General features: G+C 36.5%; 2 protein-coding genes and 1 pseudogene across 3 annotated transcripts; 2 read left to right on the top strand and 1 right to left on the bottom strand.

The window, feature by feature from the left end:
* Positions 1 to 1765: 1765 nt before the first annotated feature.
* Positions 1766 to 4707, top strand: LOC119786982 (urotensin-2 receptor). 2 transcript variants are annotated; one of them, XM_038290603.1, is made up of 2 exons: positions 1766 to 2409; positions 2495 to 4707. In XM_038290603.1, exon 2 carries the CDS (start codon positions 2623 to 2625, stop codon positions 3694 to 3696), a length of 1074 nt encoding a protein of 357 aa, XP_038146531.1. In that variant the 5' UTR covers positions 1766 to 2409; positions 2495 to 2622; the 3' UTR covers positions 3697 to 4707. The 2 variants fall into 2 exon arrangements, with proteins under 2 accessions (XP_038146531.1, XP_038146532.1); XM_038290604.1 differs by having other exon boundaries at positions 2471 to 4707.
* Positions 4708 to 4979: 272 nt separating this feature from the next.
* On the bottom strand, positions 4980 to 8081 carry lgals2b (lectin, galactoside-binding, soluble, 2b). Its single transcript, XM_038290605.1, has 4 exons — positions 7996 to 8081; positions 6322 to 6395; positions 6000 to 6171; positions 4980 to 5360 (listed from the first exon to the last, which is right to left on the bottom strand). Exons 1-4 carry the CDS (start codon positions 7996 to 7998, stop codon positions 5214 to 5216), a joined length of 396 nt encoding a protein of 131 aa, XP_038146533.1. The 5' UTR covers positions 7999 to 8081; the 3' UTR covers positions 4980 to 5213.
* An 8377-nt stretch (positions 8082 to 16458) lies between these two features.
* On the top strand, positions 16459 to 19552 carry LOC119786996 (annotated as a pseudogene).
* The last annotated feature ends 41 nt before the right edge of the window (positions 19553 to 19593 follow it).

The following is a 19593-nucleotide window of genomic DNA, read 5'->3' as shown; positions in this document are numbered from 1 at the left end:
CAAGCAACTATCACTCCAGTGTTCTAATTGTTCAATGTGTTTGCTCATTGGCTCAAAAGGCTGATTGATGATTAGAAAGCCCTTGTGCATTCATGTTCACACATCTGAAAACAGTTTACCTCGTTACAGAAGCTACAAAAAGGACCTTCTTTTGAGCAGATTGAGTTTCTGGAGCATCACATTTGTGGGGTCAATTAAATGCTCAAAATGGCCAGAAAAAGAGCACTTTCATCTGAAACTCAACAGTCTATTCTTGTTCTTAGAAATTAAGGTTATTCCATGCGAGAAATTGCCAAGAAATTGAAGATTTCCCACAACGGTGTGTACTACTCCTTTCAGAGGACAGCACAAACAGGCTCTAACTAGAGTAGAAAAAGAAGTGGGAGGCCGCGTTGCACAACTGAGCAAGAAGATAAGTATATAAGAGTCTCTAGTTTGAGAAACGGATGCCTAACAGGTCCCCAACTGGCATCTTCATTAAATAGTACCCACAAAACACCAGTGTCAACATCTACAGTGAAGAGGCGGCTGAGGGATTCTGGGCTTCAGGGCAGAGTGGCACAGAAAAAGCCATATCTGAGACTGGCCAATAAAAGAAAAAAAGATTAAGTTGGGCAAAAGAACACAGACATTGGACAGAGGAAGACTGGAAAAAAGTGTTGTGGACGGATTAATCCAAGTTTGAGGTGTTTGGATCACCAAGAAGAACGTTTGTGAGACGCAGAACAAATTGAAAGATGCTACAAGAATACCTGACGCCATCTGTTAAGCTTGGTGGAGGTAATGTGATGGTCTGGGGTTGCTTTGGTGCTGGTAAGGTGGAGATTTGTACAGGTTAAAAGAGATTCTGAATAAGGACGGCTATCACTCCATTTTGCAACGCCATGCCATAACCAGTGGACAGCACTTGATTGGAGCCAATTTCATCCTACAACAGGACAATGACCTTAAACACACCTCCAATTTGTGCAAGAACAATTTAGAGCAGAAGCAGGCAGCTGGTATTCTATCGGTAATGAAGTGGCCAGCGCAGTCACCAGATCTGAACCCCATTGAGCTGTTGTGGGAGCAGCTTGACCGTATGGTACGCAAGAAGTGCCCATCCAACCAATCCAACTTGTGGGAGCTGCTTCTGGAAGCGTGGGGTGCAATTTCTCCAGATTACCTCAACAAATTCACGGCTAGAATGGTACAGGTCTGCAATTGCTGCAAATGGAGGATTCTTTGACGAAAGCAAAGTTTGATGTAAAAAATAAGTGAATAAGTGTGACTTTTCAGGAAACCACAAAATTGTTTGGGTGACCCCAAACTTTTGAACGGTAGTGTATATATATATATATATATATATATATATATATATATATATATATATATATATATATATATATATATATATATATATATATACATATCAACCTATGTGGATTACAGAGAAATTAACACTGACTTTAAACTTGTGTTTAAAATATTCATGAAGTTCTTATTTGCTTAAATACAACGTTTCCCCCAGAACGTTGTTTTAACTCATAATCAAAAGCTCGAAATAACTGTTAAAACTTTGATGGAAGTATATTAAACCCTGACTGGCTGTATACAGTAGTCACTTACTGTTGACTCTGCCAGCAGTTTGTGGTGTCTAAAACCACACCTTGGTGTTTAGAGACATTAGGTTGAGGCCTGAGAGGAATACCACGTAAATCATTAGGCCCATGTCAGATTTACACTTCAGTGAGAAAGAGGGAGGAAAGATGGGAAAGGAGATAGAACACTACAACCAAGAAAACTTCAAAGGCAGTAGTGGTTTGTCAAGGCTTGATTTTCAGAACCAAGGAGAAATAGCTGGTTGATCAGCTACTACGGGAAACCACTTGGATTAACAAGACCAGCAAGAAATCATCATGGATTATATGGAAATAAAGGATTTTTGACATTGATAACTCAAATGGCAATTTTGAAAAAGAAGACCATGACAAGAGTAATAAGCTAGACTCGGAATGGGTGTGGAACAACTGCTCATATAATCTAATTTGTCTCCAAGACATTTTGAATGACTGGATTTGACTGAAGTTTCAACTAGTTAAATAAATACATGGATTTTCTTTTTCTCCATTTCTCCAATTTTCTGTTTCTGTGATATTACCAACTGGAGTCATCTCAAGAACCTGTTAGGACTGTGGGAGTTCACTGTCAAAGACGTGAAGTACAGTTTGACCATTTTATGGGCTGTGGTTTCCTACTGCTTATACATTGTGTCATTCCACTTTAATCTTGCCCCATTGGGAGCAAGTTATGCTGTCTGTCAGTGAAAACATGTATTCTTGAGGTCTCCTTGAGATCACACGATTGAGGGCATTAAAGAATTGGGCATCTCATACTAGAAGAAACAAGCAGTTTTGGGACTTAAGATATGTAAGTATTGCATTTAATTTTGCTCTCCACATTACCATTTTGTCCCTAACACTTATTGTAGTTTCTTTGTTTTCTCTTTGATTAGGTTTTACTGGTCCCAAACACCATAAACTGTCAAGAAATGTATGATTTTAACTTGGATTATTTAGAAGATTTCCTCATAAAGTCAGACAGAGACCCTGTCCACTTCATCTCTTGATACATAAACCTGCGATGAACTGCACTCCCAATGCCACCATCATCACCGAGCTGGGACTTGATCTGATCCCAAGGACTGCAAATGAAACTTCCATAGCTGGTGGCAGTGGGGCTGTTACCAGTGGAGGTTTGTGGGTGACCTCCTTGCTTGGTGCCACACTTTTAGTCATGTGTGCTGTAGGATTGGCAGGCAACATTTACACACTCATCGTTACGCGCTCAGCTGCTTTGTGCCGCAAGGGTTCTATGTATGTTTACATTGTTAACTTAGCTCTGGCTGACCTGCTTTACCTTTCCACCATACCCTTTGTTGTCTGCACCTACTTTTCCCATGACTGGTTGTTTGGTGAGGCAGGTTGCCGCATTCTGCTGAGTCTGGATCTTCTAACAATGCATTCCAGCGTCTTCATTTTGGTTGCAATGAGCTTAGAACGTTACCGAGCCGTGGCCAAGCCCTTCAGCGCCCACAAATCCTCTTCTCGCAGTAGAAGACTCAGTGCAGTTATTATTTGGGGGTTGGCTTTCATCCTTACACTTCCCATGATGGTAATGATACAGCTCCGGGAAGGCAAGCCTACAGTGTATGGCTTTGTAAAAAGAATCTGTTTCCCTACCTGGACACCTGAGGCCTTTAAGGCCTATCTCACAGTACTGTTTTTCACAAGTGTTTTAGTCCCTGGATTGATAATTGTTGGATTGTATGCTGGACTAGCAAAGCGTTACTGGACAGTGCAGGCTAGTTTGGGGGGCAGTAGCCTCTCAACCAGGAGGAAAGGACTCAAACAAAAAGTGTTGTCAATGATATTAAGCATTGTAGTAGTATATTGGGCATGTTTCTTACCTTTTTGGGGATGGCAGCTCACTAAACTTTTCTCCCCAGATTCCCTCAAAGCTTTGTCTGCAGCTGCTCATAATTATGTCAATTTCTTTGTCACATGTCTCACGTATGGAAACAGCTGTATTAATCCATTCCTTTACACTCTTCTGACTCGAAATTATAAAGATTATTTAGCTCAAAAAGGTCAGTCGGGGGGATCGACCAAGGCTGATCCTGGAACAGCTGTTACGACACCTCTTCAAGAACTTTAATAGATCGCTGTCCAGTCAGGTTACATTTTAGAATTATAAGCCAGAGAGAAGACATTTCAGTTATAGTAAAATCAAAAATACAATTGAAACCTTGTAGACACATTAACCAAAACCTGATCATGTAAAGAATCAAAGATGTCTAAGAATAACGAGGCATTCCTAAATGAAAGACAGAGAATGGAAATGGTACAGAAAAGCCATCAATCCGTTGCCCAAATGGAGGCGGCTTATAAGGTAGCTCTGTTCAAAAGGGTACATGCTAAATATGTTAATTGTTTTTATTTTGTTTATTCTGCAAACTGCTCTTCTTGTTCCCAGATCAACTACTTGAGATCTTAAACATTTAACCTTTAATTTTGAACTTGTAGACTTATGACATATTCCTCTAATACCTCAGTTGAAAATACTTCCCCTCAGCCTACTTATGATATTAAAGTAGAGTTTTACAATTAAACTAGACTATAAATATTAATTTAACTATACCCATTATTAAATGCAGTTAATGGATGATTTCTGTTTCACATTGATAAAGGACACCTATAAAGGGGACAGACCAGCAGATATGGATATTTGATAGACTAATGTGAGACTGTGATTGCTTCTGAAGAAAATGACAAATACTAAAATGTTATTTGTATGTTATTTGTAAGTTGTTTTTTTCCCACGTTTTTTTTATATAATCATGAGTTTAATAAATCTTCAAAAACTGCATCTCTCATTTGGTTAAGGCTGTGTTAAGCATAGTTTTTATCTTGTAAATAAAGATATCTCCCCTACCAGGGAATGTGTTTAAATTGTGTTACATTCCTCGGCCTCTCTACAGGGTTCTTTTGAGCCCCACTGTAAATTGTTTCTGACAGAGGATCCATCTAACATATGCTAAATTCAGTCCCTTTTTCCACTTTGCTGTGCTTTATTCTTCTTTGTCTGGCTTTTTCTAATGTTAATGTTTTGTTAATGATGCTCAATGCTGAAAATAAAATGGAAGCCTATTTCAAAGTTGTTGTTTTTTATAGCTTCCTTACTATGTTTTCCTTACAATACAGTATTTTTGTTGGTAGCAACCCGCGATTTGATAGAAGACATTACATTTCTGGAATAAAAAATGAGCACAGTTTTCACCCATTTTTTTATGGTAGGCAGGAAATTTCTCTCTCTTCACATTTTGAATATATCATGGGTATTCTGTGAATTATGTGTACAATTAAGAACAAATAACATGGAATCTTTTTTTTATTTTATTATAAGTGCAATGATATTATTACACACTTAAAGAGAAAGAGTCCAAAATTTTAAAGCTTTTATTGAAGACATTCAGCTAGCAACAGCAGGTAAATAAGATATGCTTTGGCTCCATCTTAAGGCCTTCTTCTCTCATCACAGCCGGTATTCAAGTTACCTCAGCCTTACAGAAGACAAGCAATCTGGGCTGGAAGAGCACTCTAAAACACTATTTCTGCAGCTTGAAAATCATGTGAAAGGTGTCAGATCAGAATATATTCTGAGGAGTTTATCCTCTACTTGATCTTAATTCCTACAATTCTTGCACCGCCAGTGACTTCAAAGAACTGGTACTTCACATCTCCCAGGCGGTTGGGGAAGTTCATCATGGTACCATCTGGAAGTTTGATGTAAAACTGCTCATTGTTAAAGTTGATGTAAAACTGTAGATTGTTTTTTAAAAAAAAAGAGAGAGAGAGAGAGAGAGAGAGAGAGAGAGAGAGAGAGAGAGAGAGAGAGAGAGAGAGAGAGAGAGAAAAATTGTTTAAATGAGAGAAAAAAAATTTCATTCTTTGGTTAAAACTCTTCACGTCCCATTTACCTTGTTCATTCATCTGTTATCATTTAACATATTGAACTAATGTAACTGATGAAGCACAAGCCTACTTATATCAACTTTGTTTCATATTGCAGCTAAAGAGGAATTCAGTTCAGAAAAATCCTGTTAAGTATTTATTTTATAAAAAAAAACAATGATTGATCTATATGTCCCTATCATTATAATTAAATAAAATATATAGAAAATGACTTGGTGGCACTTATCTTGTGTTTACCTGTTGCAACTAAACTTAATCTCACTTGATAATATACTTAAATTACAGAATATTTTCCAGATTTTACAGAAAGAAAAGCTGTCATTCTTTTGACAGCTTGATATTTCATATCTTATACAATGGACTCTTTTATTATGTTTCTGTACTAGATAATGTGTGCTTAAGTCTAATTTCACAAATTTCTGAGAGATTTTATGTTATTTTTATCTATGTATTTGTTGATTTTTTTGAATAATTCTATAAACATACCTTGCATTCTTCCCCACGCACAAATGGGAAAAAACTGTCTCGCTGCTCTTCACCCCAGCTCCCTCCAGACATGGAATTGCAGACGATAATGTTCTCGGCTCCTCCATAATCGAAGCGAGGGTTGAAGTGCATTGCAATGTTCTCAGGATCATGACCGATGTTGATTGCAAATCTATGGCAGAAACAGGTAAAAAAGGGGAAGAAGCACATTGCCATAAACTTGTATTATACTGTGCTTCTTCCTCTTGAGGAAATTTGAGCTTAAATCTACATATCCAAGCAGATAAAGCTTTATTGAACCTATAGAGAAGTACTTGCATACCTTTCAGAGTCGTCATCAGGCCTGACTCGGACCTTTAACTCCTGCCCCATCTTGAATGTCATGTCTTTGACTTTCTGTGAAAAAAGAGGTGAGAAATTCTTGCAATTGATAGTGTATTTATTTTATTTGGGCAAACACCAAATTTATAGTTACTACAGATGAAAATCATTTATCATTATAAAGTAGAACACTTTTGATGAATGCTTTTTCTTCTTCAGAAAAATCTAATTTAAGCTGATATATTAATAAGTAATTTTATGTCACTAATATATCAATAGTCTTTTTCTTAGTAATGCTGTACACCTACCCTGATAAAAGGGATGTGTAGCTCTGTTCTTATCTCAGCAGTTGATGATCAACTACTGTTAAAACTATGTACCCACGGTTGTGAAAAAAAGTAGAAACAGGAAGATGCTTTATTTGTTCAGAGACCTGTGGCCATCATGCAGATGCAGTAAAAACATAAAAGCAATGCCCACTTAATGACTCTTTGCAGTACAAAGTTCTACAGTCTATACTGTAGATAGATCTGGGGAAAAAAAATAATATATATATACATATATATATATATGGGTAAAAAAATATATATATAGATATATTTTTTTCAAGGGCCATGTTCAATTCTGGGCATTTTTTCTTGAAAAGGTCACCCTGACTTTCCAAGAAAGTTCAATGAAGCCGTTTATCTGGTCAATAAAGCAATAAACCCCATTCATAGGGGTGCTTGCTGTCTAGGTGCTGGGCTCATAGTTTAAATATGAACTTCAGTATTCAGCCCCTATATCTGTACCACACCTGTTATTGCCTCATTTTATACAACCCCTTGTTGTAAGATTAGGTTTATCATTGACTTTGCAGAGAAGATGCTGGAAAATATTCAGTGGGTTTTCCTTTAATTGTCCCTGTGCGGAAGTTAGTTAGTTAGATTTTGCAGAACATTGCCTGTCCTCCCTTCCCTGGGCATGTCCTAAGTTACAACTTGTAAAGGTTGCATTATTTGACAGGTATTCCTATTACTTAAATGATATAACTGCATGGGAAATTACAGCTTTTAAGAAGCAGCACTTGATGCCAATGACCATTTTTGTCTGTCTTTATTTAAAAGAATAATACTTAAGTCTAAAGCAAGATTTTTAAAGTAAATAATAAAAAGACATACCAATATTGTTAAATATTAACCCAGCCAAAACAGGTCATGCATAGGTTTGTGATGTAAAAAGCACCTTTTCTCAACGTTTATAACTTAAATAGCGGAGAAAAAAAATACCAGTACAAAATATTCTTAATAAGTAATTTCTTTCTTTTGTCTCAACAACTTTTGAGGCAGGCATCCTGTAAGTTTTTATGAGCGTAAAAGGAAGTGTCCGAAAAAGGCTTTGCACAAGAATCGCACAGATTTTAAACACTCATTTGCTAAACATTTGCTAAAACAATAATGCACAAACACTGAATCAAAACCAAATACACTTATTGATCCTTTGTGTATACATAGTTTCAATCATTTTAAAGGGACAAAATCTTTAAACTTCAACACATATTACTAAATAGATTTGAATTAAGCCTTAAATACTTACAAAATTAAGGATGTTTAAATACTTTTAAGTCTAACCCCAGATATATGTCAATGTCAAAAGTTAAGCCGTTAATCTCAACCTAACTTTTTGTACTACTTACCATCTTGGCTGTCTTCAATGGGCTTCCCTTGGGTGACAAAGTTCCTCATGCTGACTTTTATATAAGCCTGCTGACGTTAGGGGGAGGAAGGAGCCAATTGGGTGGGTAATAAAAGTAGGCAGGTAGAGTAGGTACATTTATGATTGTAAGTTTGTAATTCCGAAGGGCGTAAACATTTTAACATGCTTTATGCTGTTAAGGATTTATACAGATAGATATATTTTTTTCCAGGGATGCCAGAAGTCATTCTTTTGACATTAGACTCAATATTTCTCAACTTAAAACTAGCTTTTAATGTATTGTTCTCATTTCAGCAACCTTAATTTTCAATGCAATAATCCTGTTGTTTTCCTCTTTTTTGTGTGACATCAGTGATATTCTGGTCTATCCCACTTTTTTTTTTTTTTTATTCCACCTGATCCAGATCTCACCGCAAGCTTTTCTCAAAACTTGAAAACTCTGATTGTTGTTAGAACTTTAATACCAGTAAATGAGGGTTAGTATTATTGAAAGTTTAATGCTCAAAGAATGAAATGCCTGTTCATTTGTAAATTTAAGTGAAATACTTTGATATGATAAACTTTTCAGCCAAAGTTAAATAAAATGTTGCATTTCTTTATTTATTTTAAGACGACAAAAGACATAGCTTCTCTGTATTTTTTGTAATCCTAATATCCAAATGACCTATGTAACATTCTCAAGCAAGAATATAAATATGTTTTAGGTTCAACTGGTTTTACTTATTAAAAATAAACAGGTGAATACTTTATTTCCAAGTTTCTTAAATGCAACATGCGTATGACGTATTAAGTTGGAGCCAATCCTTGCCTTCATTTTCCTTATGGGTGGGACAAACGTTTTGAGCCCAGAAACCGAAGGCAAATAAAACTAGAAAAAGCTGATTCAGAGAATCAGCGAAGTGTGAATGCATTTTTCTGCTGAATGAAAAAAGAAAAATTTGCTAAAGAATCTGAATAAAGGAGAAAAAAAATAGCTGAAGAACATACGACAATGTGATAGGAAGTCATCAGAAACTTCAAACTACAGAAAACAATTCAATCATCTGAAGATTTTGTAGGGTAAAATCATTTTGCAGAATTATGGCAGAATCCCACTCAACCTAAAAGAAGAACATTTCCTGAAATTTGATGTACCAGAAAAAAAAGTCTAAAAGTGTCTCTTAAGGTCTGATGATGATATGTGCCAGGTTTCATGTTTGTAAATCAAACAGTTTGGAAGAAGCAGTGATGTGTTGTTAAGCTACCATCTCCCATTAATAGCATTATAAAATTGAAAACCTGAAAAATTTTGTGTAAAGTTTGAATCCCAATTTTGTAAAAAAGAAAAAAAAGTTAAGAGTTAAAACTGAATAGCTGAATCTTTGATGAACATTTAAAAAGTTGGATGGTGTTTCTAGCTGAATGTATGCTGAAGTAGTTAAAGGTAAAATATGGTGAAGTTTTAGCTGAATTGTGCTGAAATCTGTGAATTCTACGTGCATTTCAATGGGACAAAAAAAAAAAAACAGAAAAAGCTTAATATAACTTGATAAAAAACAAAGTTAGCTGTTCTGTGAGCTTTTATTTACTGGTATGCCTTTAACTAATTACAACATTTAACAGAGTCTATCTTTCTTTACTGGAAAACAAAATTTAAAAGTCATTTACATGTGGATGATATGTCGCGTCTCTTAAGTTTTAAATATTGTTTTTTTTCCAAGTTTGGTGTTTGGGGAGTGTTAGCCAAGGCTAGTTGATAGTCAGGCAAACTTTTCAGCTTATATATTTTGCTAGTATTTGTTCTAGTCATACCCCGTTATTTATAGCTGAGGAACAGTTTAATTACTTTTATACTTCAACACCATCAGAGTTGGCAGTACCAGCTTGCATGTTTGCACCGGACCGAGGATGTTCTGATGATCCACATTGCATTGTTTTGTTGTTGTTGTTTCTTGTCTGGCTCTCAAATGATAAATTCACACTAGTAATTCAAACCTGTAATCGGATCTGCTTAATCACTGAAATTTAATCCAACTGAAAACAGTGTAAAGTAAGATCTAGTCTATAAAAATGATTAAATAAGAGAATTAAAACAACCTTTCCAAAGTGTCCCGAGGACATAAAAGGTCAAAATAAAAGGAGGTAACAAGAGTCTAAATATAAGGAAACAACACATAAAAAGTGAAAATAATTGGATAAATTAGTCTAAAAACATAAAAGACTAAACAAAAGGAAGAAAGTGATCACTTTTTTTTATCTGCAAACGACGTCTGCTTTCACTTGTAATTGTTACTGCGTCCCATTTTCTAATATCTGAGCTGCATTGAAACAATGGGTGTCCATTTATTCATCCAAACTAGAAAGGCTTAATTGTGCCCAATGTTTAAACATATTTGGTCGATAAGTTGTTAATTATTACAAAAGTTGTTACATAAACTGTAGATATAAGAGAAGTTTAAAAATTTGTAAGGCGACATTTAAAAGCTTCAAAACATACATTTTTTTTCTCTCTCTTCCTCACTGAGGCAAACAGGCTTTAGCAAAAAGCCCCCTCCCGTTTCTTCCTCTCCCTTGTCCTATGAGCCTGTTGATCTGTGTGAGCTGACACACACAAACGCTGGAAGCTTAAAAATGCCATGGCATTCTGTATCTGTTTAAGTACAGAAGCAGGTCTATATTATTATAAACAAAACCATGTTAGAAGCCGGCATGTGTCTGTCTTTATGATCATTTTCTGTCTGTTTGTCTGTCTGTCTGTCGTATGTCGTTTGTTCAATGTCTAAATGTCTGTCTGGGGTATAAAATATTTGCCCTATTTTGTTTCAGTATAAACAGATTATTGGGTGAATTAAACAGCAGATTATTAGATTTTAGTTATGGTAAAGCATAGATTACTATGGCAATAAACATAAAAATCCCATGGAGAACTGGACTCTCTCTATGCATCCAAGACCGGACATATGATAAGAAAGGTATGCAGGAAACCTGTTGCTAAAAGAGTCGAATTTCTGCACGTTAGTATAATTTGGATGCGTTTTGAGTAATTCAGTAATGCATGGGACTAAATTCATAAGAAAATACTACAAGATAAAAGATGACAAAACTTTCTAAAAAAGAAAATACAAATAATGTGCGCAAGAAATATGATCTGGTCTAGATAATTTCTATTAGAAAGTTATATTTAGTTTCTGTTGATATGCAATTGCTATCAATGTTTCTGTGATTTTTGGAGGTGAACTTTGGAAAGAAAAGCTGAAAATATAAGCAAACTGTTGATCTTTCTCTTCAAATGTGTGCAAAAAAGGAAAACTATGGGTAATTTTATAGGAAATATATTGATTAATATATCAACAACTTACTATGTCTTGAAATTAACATGTTAAAGGTTAAAAAATCTAGTACTTGAAGTGCTGTAAACCCCCCCCCAAACACACACACACACACTCACACACACACCCCACCCCCCCACTCCCACCCAACATCAATGAAGCCCCACTAGTGCAACAGTGAAAGAAGACCAGATCCTCAAGCCCTCTTATGTTCTCTTTGTTAGAAAATCTGTCTTGTTTATTTGCTGAATACTATTATATATATATACTTTGGATTAACAGAGGCACTGAGATTACTACAGAAATTTTTAGTCACTAGGCTGCAGAAAGATCCCTGTACTAGTCCAGAACAAGGATGATGTCGTTGTTACAGCCTCCAACTTTAGCTCAGCGAGGTAAGATTCAATAGCAGACACATGGAGATCAGTTGAAAATTACAACCTGCTGATTTAGATGTGTTGAAAGGATAAAATATTTGCATTAAAGATATAAGCAAAGATGTAAAACATCTTATTGCTTTCATATAATATTAAACATGGTCATTAGCTGCTAGTTATATTGTTGTGCTTGAAAGTTTACATACCTTCCGATTAAAGAAAATGATAAATTCACACTAGTATTTCAAATAACACAAAACTGAAAAAAGTAAGAATTGATAGAAATTTACTAAATTATAATGTAATAAAACAAAATATTGATTATAAATTTTTGTTTAAAAATGTATTCTAAAAAAACAAACGCTGTGCCGGAACATCCACCCTAACTCGCATATTTCTCAATCACTATATAGAGCAGGACTATATAGTTGACTTTTTAGTAAACTCAGTTAACACTCATTCGAACAGATGATAACTACTTTTCACTCACTGTTGGTCACGTAACTCTGCCTCCTCGCACTGTGTCTGCACAAACTATATAGTGCCCTATATAGTGATTAGGACAGAAAAAATGTCCCAGACAACTTAAAGTACCTTGCTTATGAATCAACATACCTGTCAACAGGTGCAGAATTCTGCCTGAGAATTTCTTGAATATTACAGTAAACACCTAAATTCAGTGATTGCCTCAAAGTGTTTCTCAACAAAATTCTAAATCAGGAAATCCATCAGGCTGTTTTACCTCTTTCATATGTAGATATATATACAAAATCAATGTCACGATCTCCATTTTTTATAATTTGTGTTTAGTGTTACTTTTGTAAATTTTAATTTATTATATTGGCAGCTCTATTTTTTGTTCTGTCTTTAAAGGAAGAGAATGTAATTTTCAAGCAAGCTTTATAAAGGACAGTGATAATGGTGTCTTGACAGCATTTATTTGTTGTTGTCTATTGTTAACTGTGCAGAACATTTACCCTTTTTGCTTTTCTGCTCTTTCTTAAATAGCCTCAGTATTAGAAGCTGATATTAACTTGATGAATAGTTGAGTTTCATGCACAGGTCGCTAGTGTTACAAATCCAGTTTGTGTGGGTTGTTTGTGTGTTTTTCTCTTTCCACCACCAGGTAGTGCCCTGTCCTCGTTGGGCCTCCCTGCACACCTGCGCTTTTTTCCCAGTTTTTGGTACTCTAGCCCAACCCAGTCTCATGGGAAAATGTACCCCCACTACGTTGGTCCACACTGCAAAACGTAGTGGAGGTACATTAATGGCCATTTTTTTGTGGTACTGTTACGTTTCTTCTGCCTATACGCTTTCTATTGTTTTACGTCCTAGTCACGTGACTTTCAAGATTCCAGCTGGGAGAAGAAAAAAATATATATAGATGGCCGACATTCGCTCATTTTTTTGTGGAAAGATTAATAACTTGAGTTTGTTTTTACATTAAAATGAGTTTTGATTACATTTCTAGTGAGAAATGTATAGTTTGTTGCCAGAATATTTACTCAGGGAATGTACATATTCACTTGCTTGTTCGTTTCTTGCAAAGATTTTTCAAGATAATGTGAAACTGAAACGTTTTGGTTTAAACATGGCTGAGATTTCTCTAACTTTTAGTGGGAAAATCAATAATTTCAATCAGTTTCTGCATTTAAATGGGTTTTGATTACATTTATAGCGAGAAGTGTAGGGTTTATTTACATAATATTTACTTAGTGAACATACATAATCACCCGCTTGCTAGTTTTTGCTACGGTTTTTCGGATCTCGTCAGGATTATGTGAAATTGCAACGTTTTGGCTGCTACCCATCGCCTAGCATTTAGCTGCCGCCCCGATTCAACATTGAATTCTTTGTGATTTAACTCCATCTGACGGATCAAACCCTCGCCACTGCGTGCGTTGTGTCTGAGGTTGATTTTCAGATCAATGCGTTACGTCGTGGCATACGGGAGAAACTAATTAAACTAGTTAAAAAAAGGATCATGGGTTAAGATCGGATGTGTTTTATTTGGAAATCTACTGGATCCTTTGTGCATTTAACTTCCTGTTTGGTGCGATCTCATTGATGGATTTTGACCAGATTTTGACCAATAAGGAACTAAAAAAAAAAAAAAACAATTTAAATACACAACCAGCATATCTGGAATCAATGACAGAGAGCATACATAATCACCCGCTTGCTAGTTTTTGCTACGGTTTTTCGGATCTCGTCAGGATTATGTGAAATTGCAACGTTTTGGCTGCTACCCATCGCCTAGCATTTAGCTGCCGCCCCGATTCAACATTGAATTCTTTGTGATTTAACTCCATCTGACGGATCAAACCCTCGCCACTGCGTGCGTTGCGTCTGAGGTTGATTTTCAGATCAATGCATTACGTCGTGGCATGCACATTATTGTACTGCCTGGTCAACCCTAAGAAAATGTTCTAGAACTGCCACTGAACTGACACCCAATGCATGGAGGGTAACCCAAAAACGGCCATTGTTAGAGAAACTGGGTGCCTACAAAGTGCTGTTTTCAAGCTAATTAATGGAAAGTTAGGTGGAATGAAAAGTAGACAAATAACAATTACAATTCCTTTAGGGAAAGGGGAAGGAAAATCGTTTATTAAGAGGAAAGACATTGAAAAATGGCAAAAAAAGGTGGAATGAAGATAAAAAGGAAGAAGGTTATATAAAGTACAAAAGTCAGTATTAAAGAGAAACATTAATGAGAGAAACCGAAGGGAAGAAATAATAATGATCAGATTAAGAGTAGGTCATACTTATTTAAATGACAACTTATACTTAATAGGGAGGAAAAATAATGATAAATGTGAAGGATGTGGAGAGATAGAAAATGTAGAACATGTATTGATGAACTTTAAAACATCTGGACCTGAAAGGAAGAAATTGAAAAGAGTTGAAAGGACAGGCCAAGAATGGAGTCTTAAAGGATTATTGGGAAATAAAGGAAATATAAAATATATTTATAGATTAAGGAAAGCATTATTTATTTATCTTCAGAATACAAAATTAAAAAATTTAATTTAATAGATGTAAAACAATGTTGCTACACACTCATGAACAGTAGGTGGTGGTATGCACGCCCCTTCCCTAGAGCCCGGTGGGATCGAAAACATTTTGAATGGAAATCAATGGGGAGAAATTAATAAACTTCTGGTCCCAGTCGCTCTCTGTCACTGATTCCAGATATGCTGGTTGTGTATTTAAATTGTTTTGTTTTTTTTGAGTTCCTCTTTGGTCAAAATCCATCAATGAGATCGCACCAAACAGGAAGTTAGAAGAAACGTAACAGTACCACAAAAAAATGGCCATTAATATACCTCCACTACGTTTTGCAGTGTGGACCAACGTAGTGGGGGTACATTTTCCCATGAGACTGGGTTGTCTAGCCAAACTGAGATTAGCAGAGTCTAACCTAAGCTTTGTTTCTCTGAGTCTTAGTGTCAGGACTCCTGTCAGTCTGTTTGTATTTTCAGTGTTTGTCTCCCTTCCTCCACCAGGAAGCGCCTGGTTCTGGTCCGCCTCCTCACACACCTGCTGATGGTTACTTCGTTAACGGAGTGTTCTTAAGCTGCTGACTGCCACTACCTCGACGCCAGAGTGTTTGCCAGTTTTGGATACTCTAGCCAAGCTGAGTTTAGCTGAGTCAAACTGAGTTCTTGTCAACCTGAGTTTTAACATTGTTTGTCTTTTGCCTCTCGGCAGGAAGTCATCCTGCTAACTGGATTTTCCGGACCTTCTCTCCCTGGAAGGATCAACTGAGCTACAAACTGAGCTGGGGTTCAAACAGGAGGTTAGGATCCACTTCCCCCAAGAGATCGTTTGAGCTTCACACTGAGAAAGGGATTAATCTCCACTATGACCCATTCAAGTTCCGCAGGAAATCTAAGTGGCAGTCAGTTTTCTCTGTTCACCTATTAACAACCGCATTCTGAGTAAACCCTGTTCTGCCCTCCACCGAATCAGACAAACACTGGAACTACAGCATACAGACTGGAGTCAAGGATTCAACAACTTCTCTGGAAATGTGAGTCAGCAACCAAATCCTCTTCTCCAAGTTCACGAGTCAAATTTCCCACTGAGCGTGAACTAACCGCTGTGTCTTCCACTCACTTTTCAGTTCCGGTTGAGTAGTGTTCAGAGCAACACTTCACTCTGAATTATCTCTTCAACAAAACCTGTTAAACCTTTTCCCTGGTCTCCCTGTTTGGTCTTCTGCATTTGGGTCTGAACCTTAGTAAAATCATGACACTTATCAAGTTTTGGTCTTTGCTCTTCGGCAAAAACCTTCCTAAGTAACTGGGTACCTGGACCTTCTCCCCCTGGAAAGATTAACTGAGTACACACTGAACAGGGGAAAACCTCCACATGATCTGTTCAAGTCCTCTTCGGAAATTCAAGTGACGGTCCCCTCCTATACTCCTCTGAGTTCAACGCTTGCCTATCTGTCCGCCCTCCAACGAGTTCCCTCTTCTCTGGATTAACCCCCACAAGCTGGATTCAAGGATTGACAAAAGCCCCCTCAAACGTGAGTTCCTCTCCAGTAATATTCAAGCCTCAGTCAAATTTCCTACAGTCCCTGAACTGATCACTGTGATCTCCCCTTCAGACTTTCCTTTTCCAGTTCACCAGTCCACTGAGTTCCAGATCTAACTTCTGTTATGCATCTACATTTAATAAACCTTTTAAACTTTTTCCTTTGGTCTCTGAGTGGTTCTCTGCATGTGGATCAGATCACTTAAACCAATCATGACAGAACACTCTGGCCAAACCCAGCAGAGGTAATTCATAGAGCACTCCAACAGACTGTAATTCAGAAACATCACAACCTTCTCCACGATCTCAGTAACCAACAAACGCTTAACACACACGTAACGGACCTAACCGAGGCTGTTGGTTTTTCTCTCTAGGCTCCTGGCCCAGCCGACGAGCTAACCTGTTCACTCTCAGGTTATTCGCTGGGGGCACTCCTCTAGGTTCTCCGGTAATCCTGGCTCCAGTCGCACCATCGCCTTAATTCGGCGACTGCTTTACCTTTCCACCATACCCTTTGTTGTCTGCATCTACTTTTCCCATGACTGGTTGTTTGGTGAGGCAGGCTGCCACATTCTGTTGAGTCTGAATCTTCTCACAATGTATTCCAGTGTCTTCATTTTGGTTGCAATGACCTTAGAACATTACCAAGCCGTGGCCAAGACACAAATCTTCTTCTCGTAGTACAAGACTCAGTCCAGTTATTATTTGGGGGTTGGCTTTCATCTTAACACTTCCCATGATGGCAATGATACAGCTCCGGGAAGGCAAGCCTACAGTGTATGGCTTTGTTAAAAGAATCTGTTTCCCTACCTGGACACCTGAGACCTTTAAGGCCTATCTCACAGTACTATGTTTTAGTCCCTGGATTGATAATTGTTCGATTGTATGCTGGACTAGCAGGCTAGTTTGGGGGGCAGTAGCCTCTCAACCAGGAGGAAAGGACTCAAACAAAAAGTGTTGTCAACAATATTAAGCATTGTAGTAGTATATTGGGCATGTTTCTTACCTTTTTGGGGATGGCAGCTCACTAAACTTTTCTCCCCAGGTTCCCTCAAAGCTTTGTCTGCAGCTGCTCATAATTATGTCAATTTTTTTTCTCACATGTCTCATGTATGGAAACAGCTGTATTAATCCATTCCTTTACACTCTTCTGACTCAAAATTATAAAGATTATTTAGCTCAAAAAGGTCAGTCGGGGTGATCAACTAAGGCTGATCCTGGAACAGATATAACAACACCTCTTCAAGAACTTTAATAGATCGCTGTACAGTCAGGTTACATTTTAAAATTATAAGCCTGAGAGAAGACATTTCAGTTATAGTAAAATCAAAAATACAATTGAAACCTTGTAGACACATTAACCAAAATCTGATCATGTAAAGAATCAAAGATGTCTAAGAATAACAAGGTATTCCTGAATGAAAGAAAGATAATAGAAATGGTACAGAAAAGCCATCAGTCCATTGCTCAAATGGAGAAGGCTTATAAGCAGAGGTGTCAAGTAACGAAGTACAAATACTTCGTTACTCTACTTAAGTACACTTTTTAGGGATCTACTATACTTTACTACATTACTTATTTTTCCTACTACTTCTACTTATTACATTTTCACACAAGTATCTGTACTTTCTATTCCTTAAATTTTTAAAACAAACGTTACTCGTTACTCTTGGCTTCGGTTTAATGCAGAGATCAGGGATTAGAGGACCGCGGTCCGGTGTTATGCCGAAAAGTGCATGCCTACCAAGTTATGCATACGGGTGTTATGAACAACATTAAATCCAAAGATTTTGTCCGAGGTACGGCTAATTTATTTCTTCTAGTCTCTTGTTATTAACACACAACAATAAACACTGATAGCCAACGTGAGTTTTGAAACTGCAAAGCAGGAATACAATCATACAAGTGTCGGCTCCTCTGAGATAGCATGGGATGCAATTTTTGTCAATTTCTATTTTTTTTTTTTCAAAATTCAATGTATAACATGAATGCATAAATACCTAATTTTATTTCAATGTTAAATTCTGTTTAAAGTAACAGATCATTACAAAATGTCTCCAGACATTTTGTCAGATGATTTTCTTTATTCGGACCCACTGATTTTTAATTGGTTACCCCCGGTTTAATGTTTATAAATATTTATTTCATGTTATGTGCCATCCAATGCAGATCATTGGCACCATCCACATCTAGTGAAAACTAGTGTGATTGGATGAGTCATATAATGCAAACACTCATTGGTTAGCTAAAGGAAATCATCAGAAGCAAGCAGGTGTTCTTCAAACTGCAAAGGTGAATTGCCTATGCCATGCTACAATGTCGGATTCAGAAAAAGATGTTGAAATGTCTGAAAGGTCGGACACAGGCGAGAGCGTATCGGGAGATGGAGACGGAGACCATCAAGACCTCCCTCATCCTTGGCCCTATCTTAAAGAATTTTTGTTAAATAGTCCAAAAAAGTGAGCTTTTAATTCATGTAGTGGCATCTGGCGGTTTTTATTTTAAAGGTTACTTTATACTTTAAGTAGTTTTTGGAGCACATAATTTTAACTTTTACTTGAGTAAAGAGGTCAAGTTGATACTTCAACTTTTACTAGAGTGTTTTTAAACTGCAGCATTCATACTTCTACTTAAGTAACTAATGTGTGCACTTTTGACACCACTGCCTATAAGGTAGCTCTGTTCAAAAGGGTACATGCTGACTTTTTAATTATTTTTCTTAACAGTCAAACCTTACAATTTTTCGTAAGTAACGTTTTAATAAAAATATCTTAGTTGTTTTTATGTTGTTTATTCTGTAAATGCACTTGTTTTTCATAGATACTACTTGAGATCTTAAATATTTTACTTTAATTTAGAACTTGTAGACTTAAGACATATTCATCTAATACCTCAGTTGGAAATACTTCCCCTCAGCCTACGTATGATATTAAAGTACAGTTTTACAATTAAATTAGATTATAAATATTTATTTACCTATATCCATTATTAAATGCAGTTAATGGATGAGTTTCACATTGATATGTCATAGACTAATGTGAGACAATGACAAACAAATACTAAAATTTGATTTGTTTTGATTGTCATTTGGAAGTTGGATTTATTCACATTTTTGATAGAATCATGAGTTTGCCAGATATTTAAAATCTGCATCTCTCATTTGGTTAAATCTGTGTTAATATAGTTTTTTGTTTTAATATAGTTTTAGTTAGCATAGTTTTTAACTTGTAAATAAAGATATCTCCCCTACCAGGGAAAGTGTTTAAATGGTGTTACATTCCTCTGCCTCTCTACAGGGTTCTTTTGAGCCCCGCTGTAAATTGTTTCTGACAGAGGATTAATCTATTA

This window comes from Cyprinodon tularosa, unplaced genomic scaffold (genome assembly GCF_016077235.1).
Source record: "Cyprinodon tularosa strain WSP-4 unplaced genomic scaffold, ASM1607723v1 ctg285, whole genome shotgun sequence".
NCBI classification, from domain to species: domain Eukaryota; kingdom Metazoa; phylum Chordata; class Actinopteri; order Cyprinodontiformes; family Cyprinodontidae; genus Cyprinodon; species Cyprinodon tularosa.
Note: the sequence above shows the minus strand (reverse complement) of the source record. Positions and strands in the feature narration are given on the sequence as shown.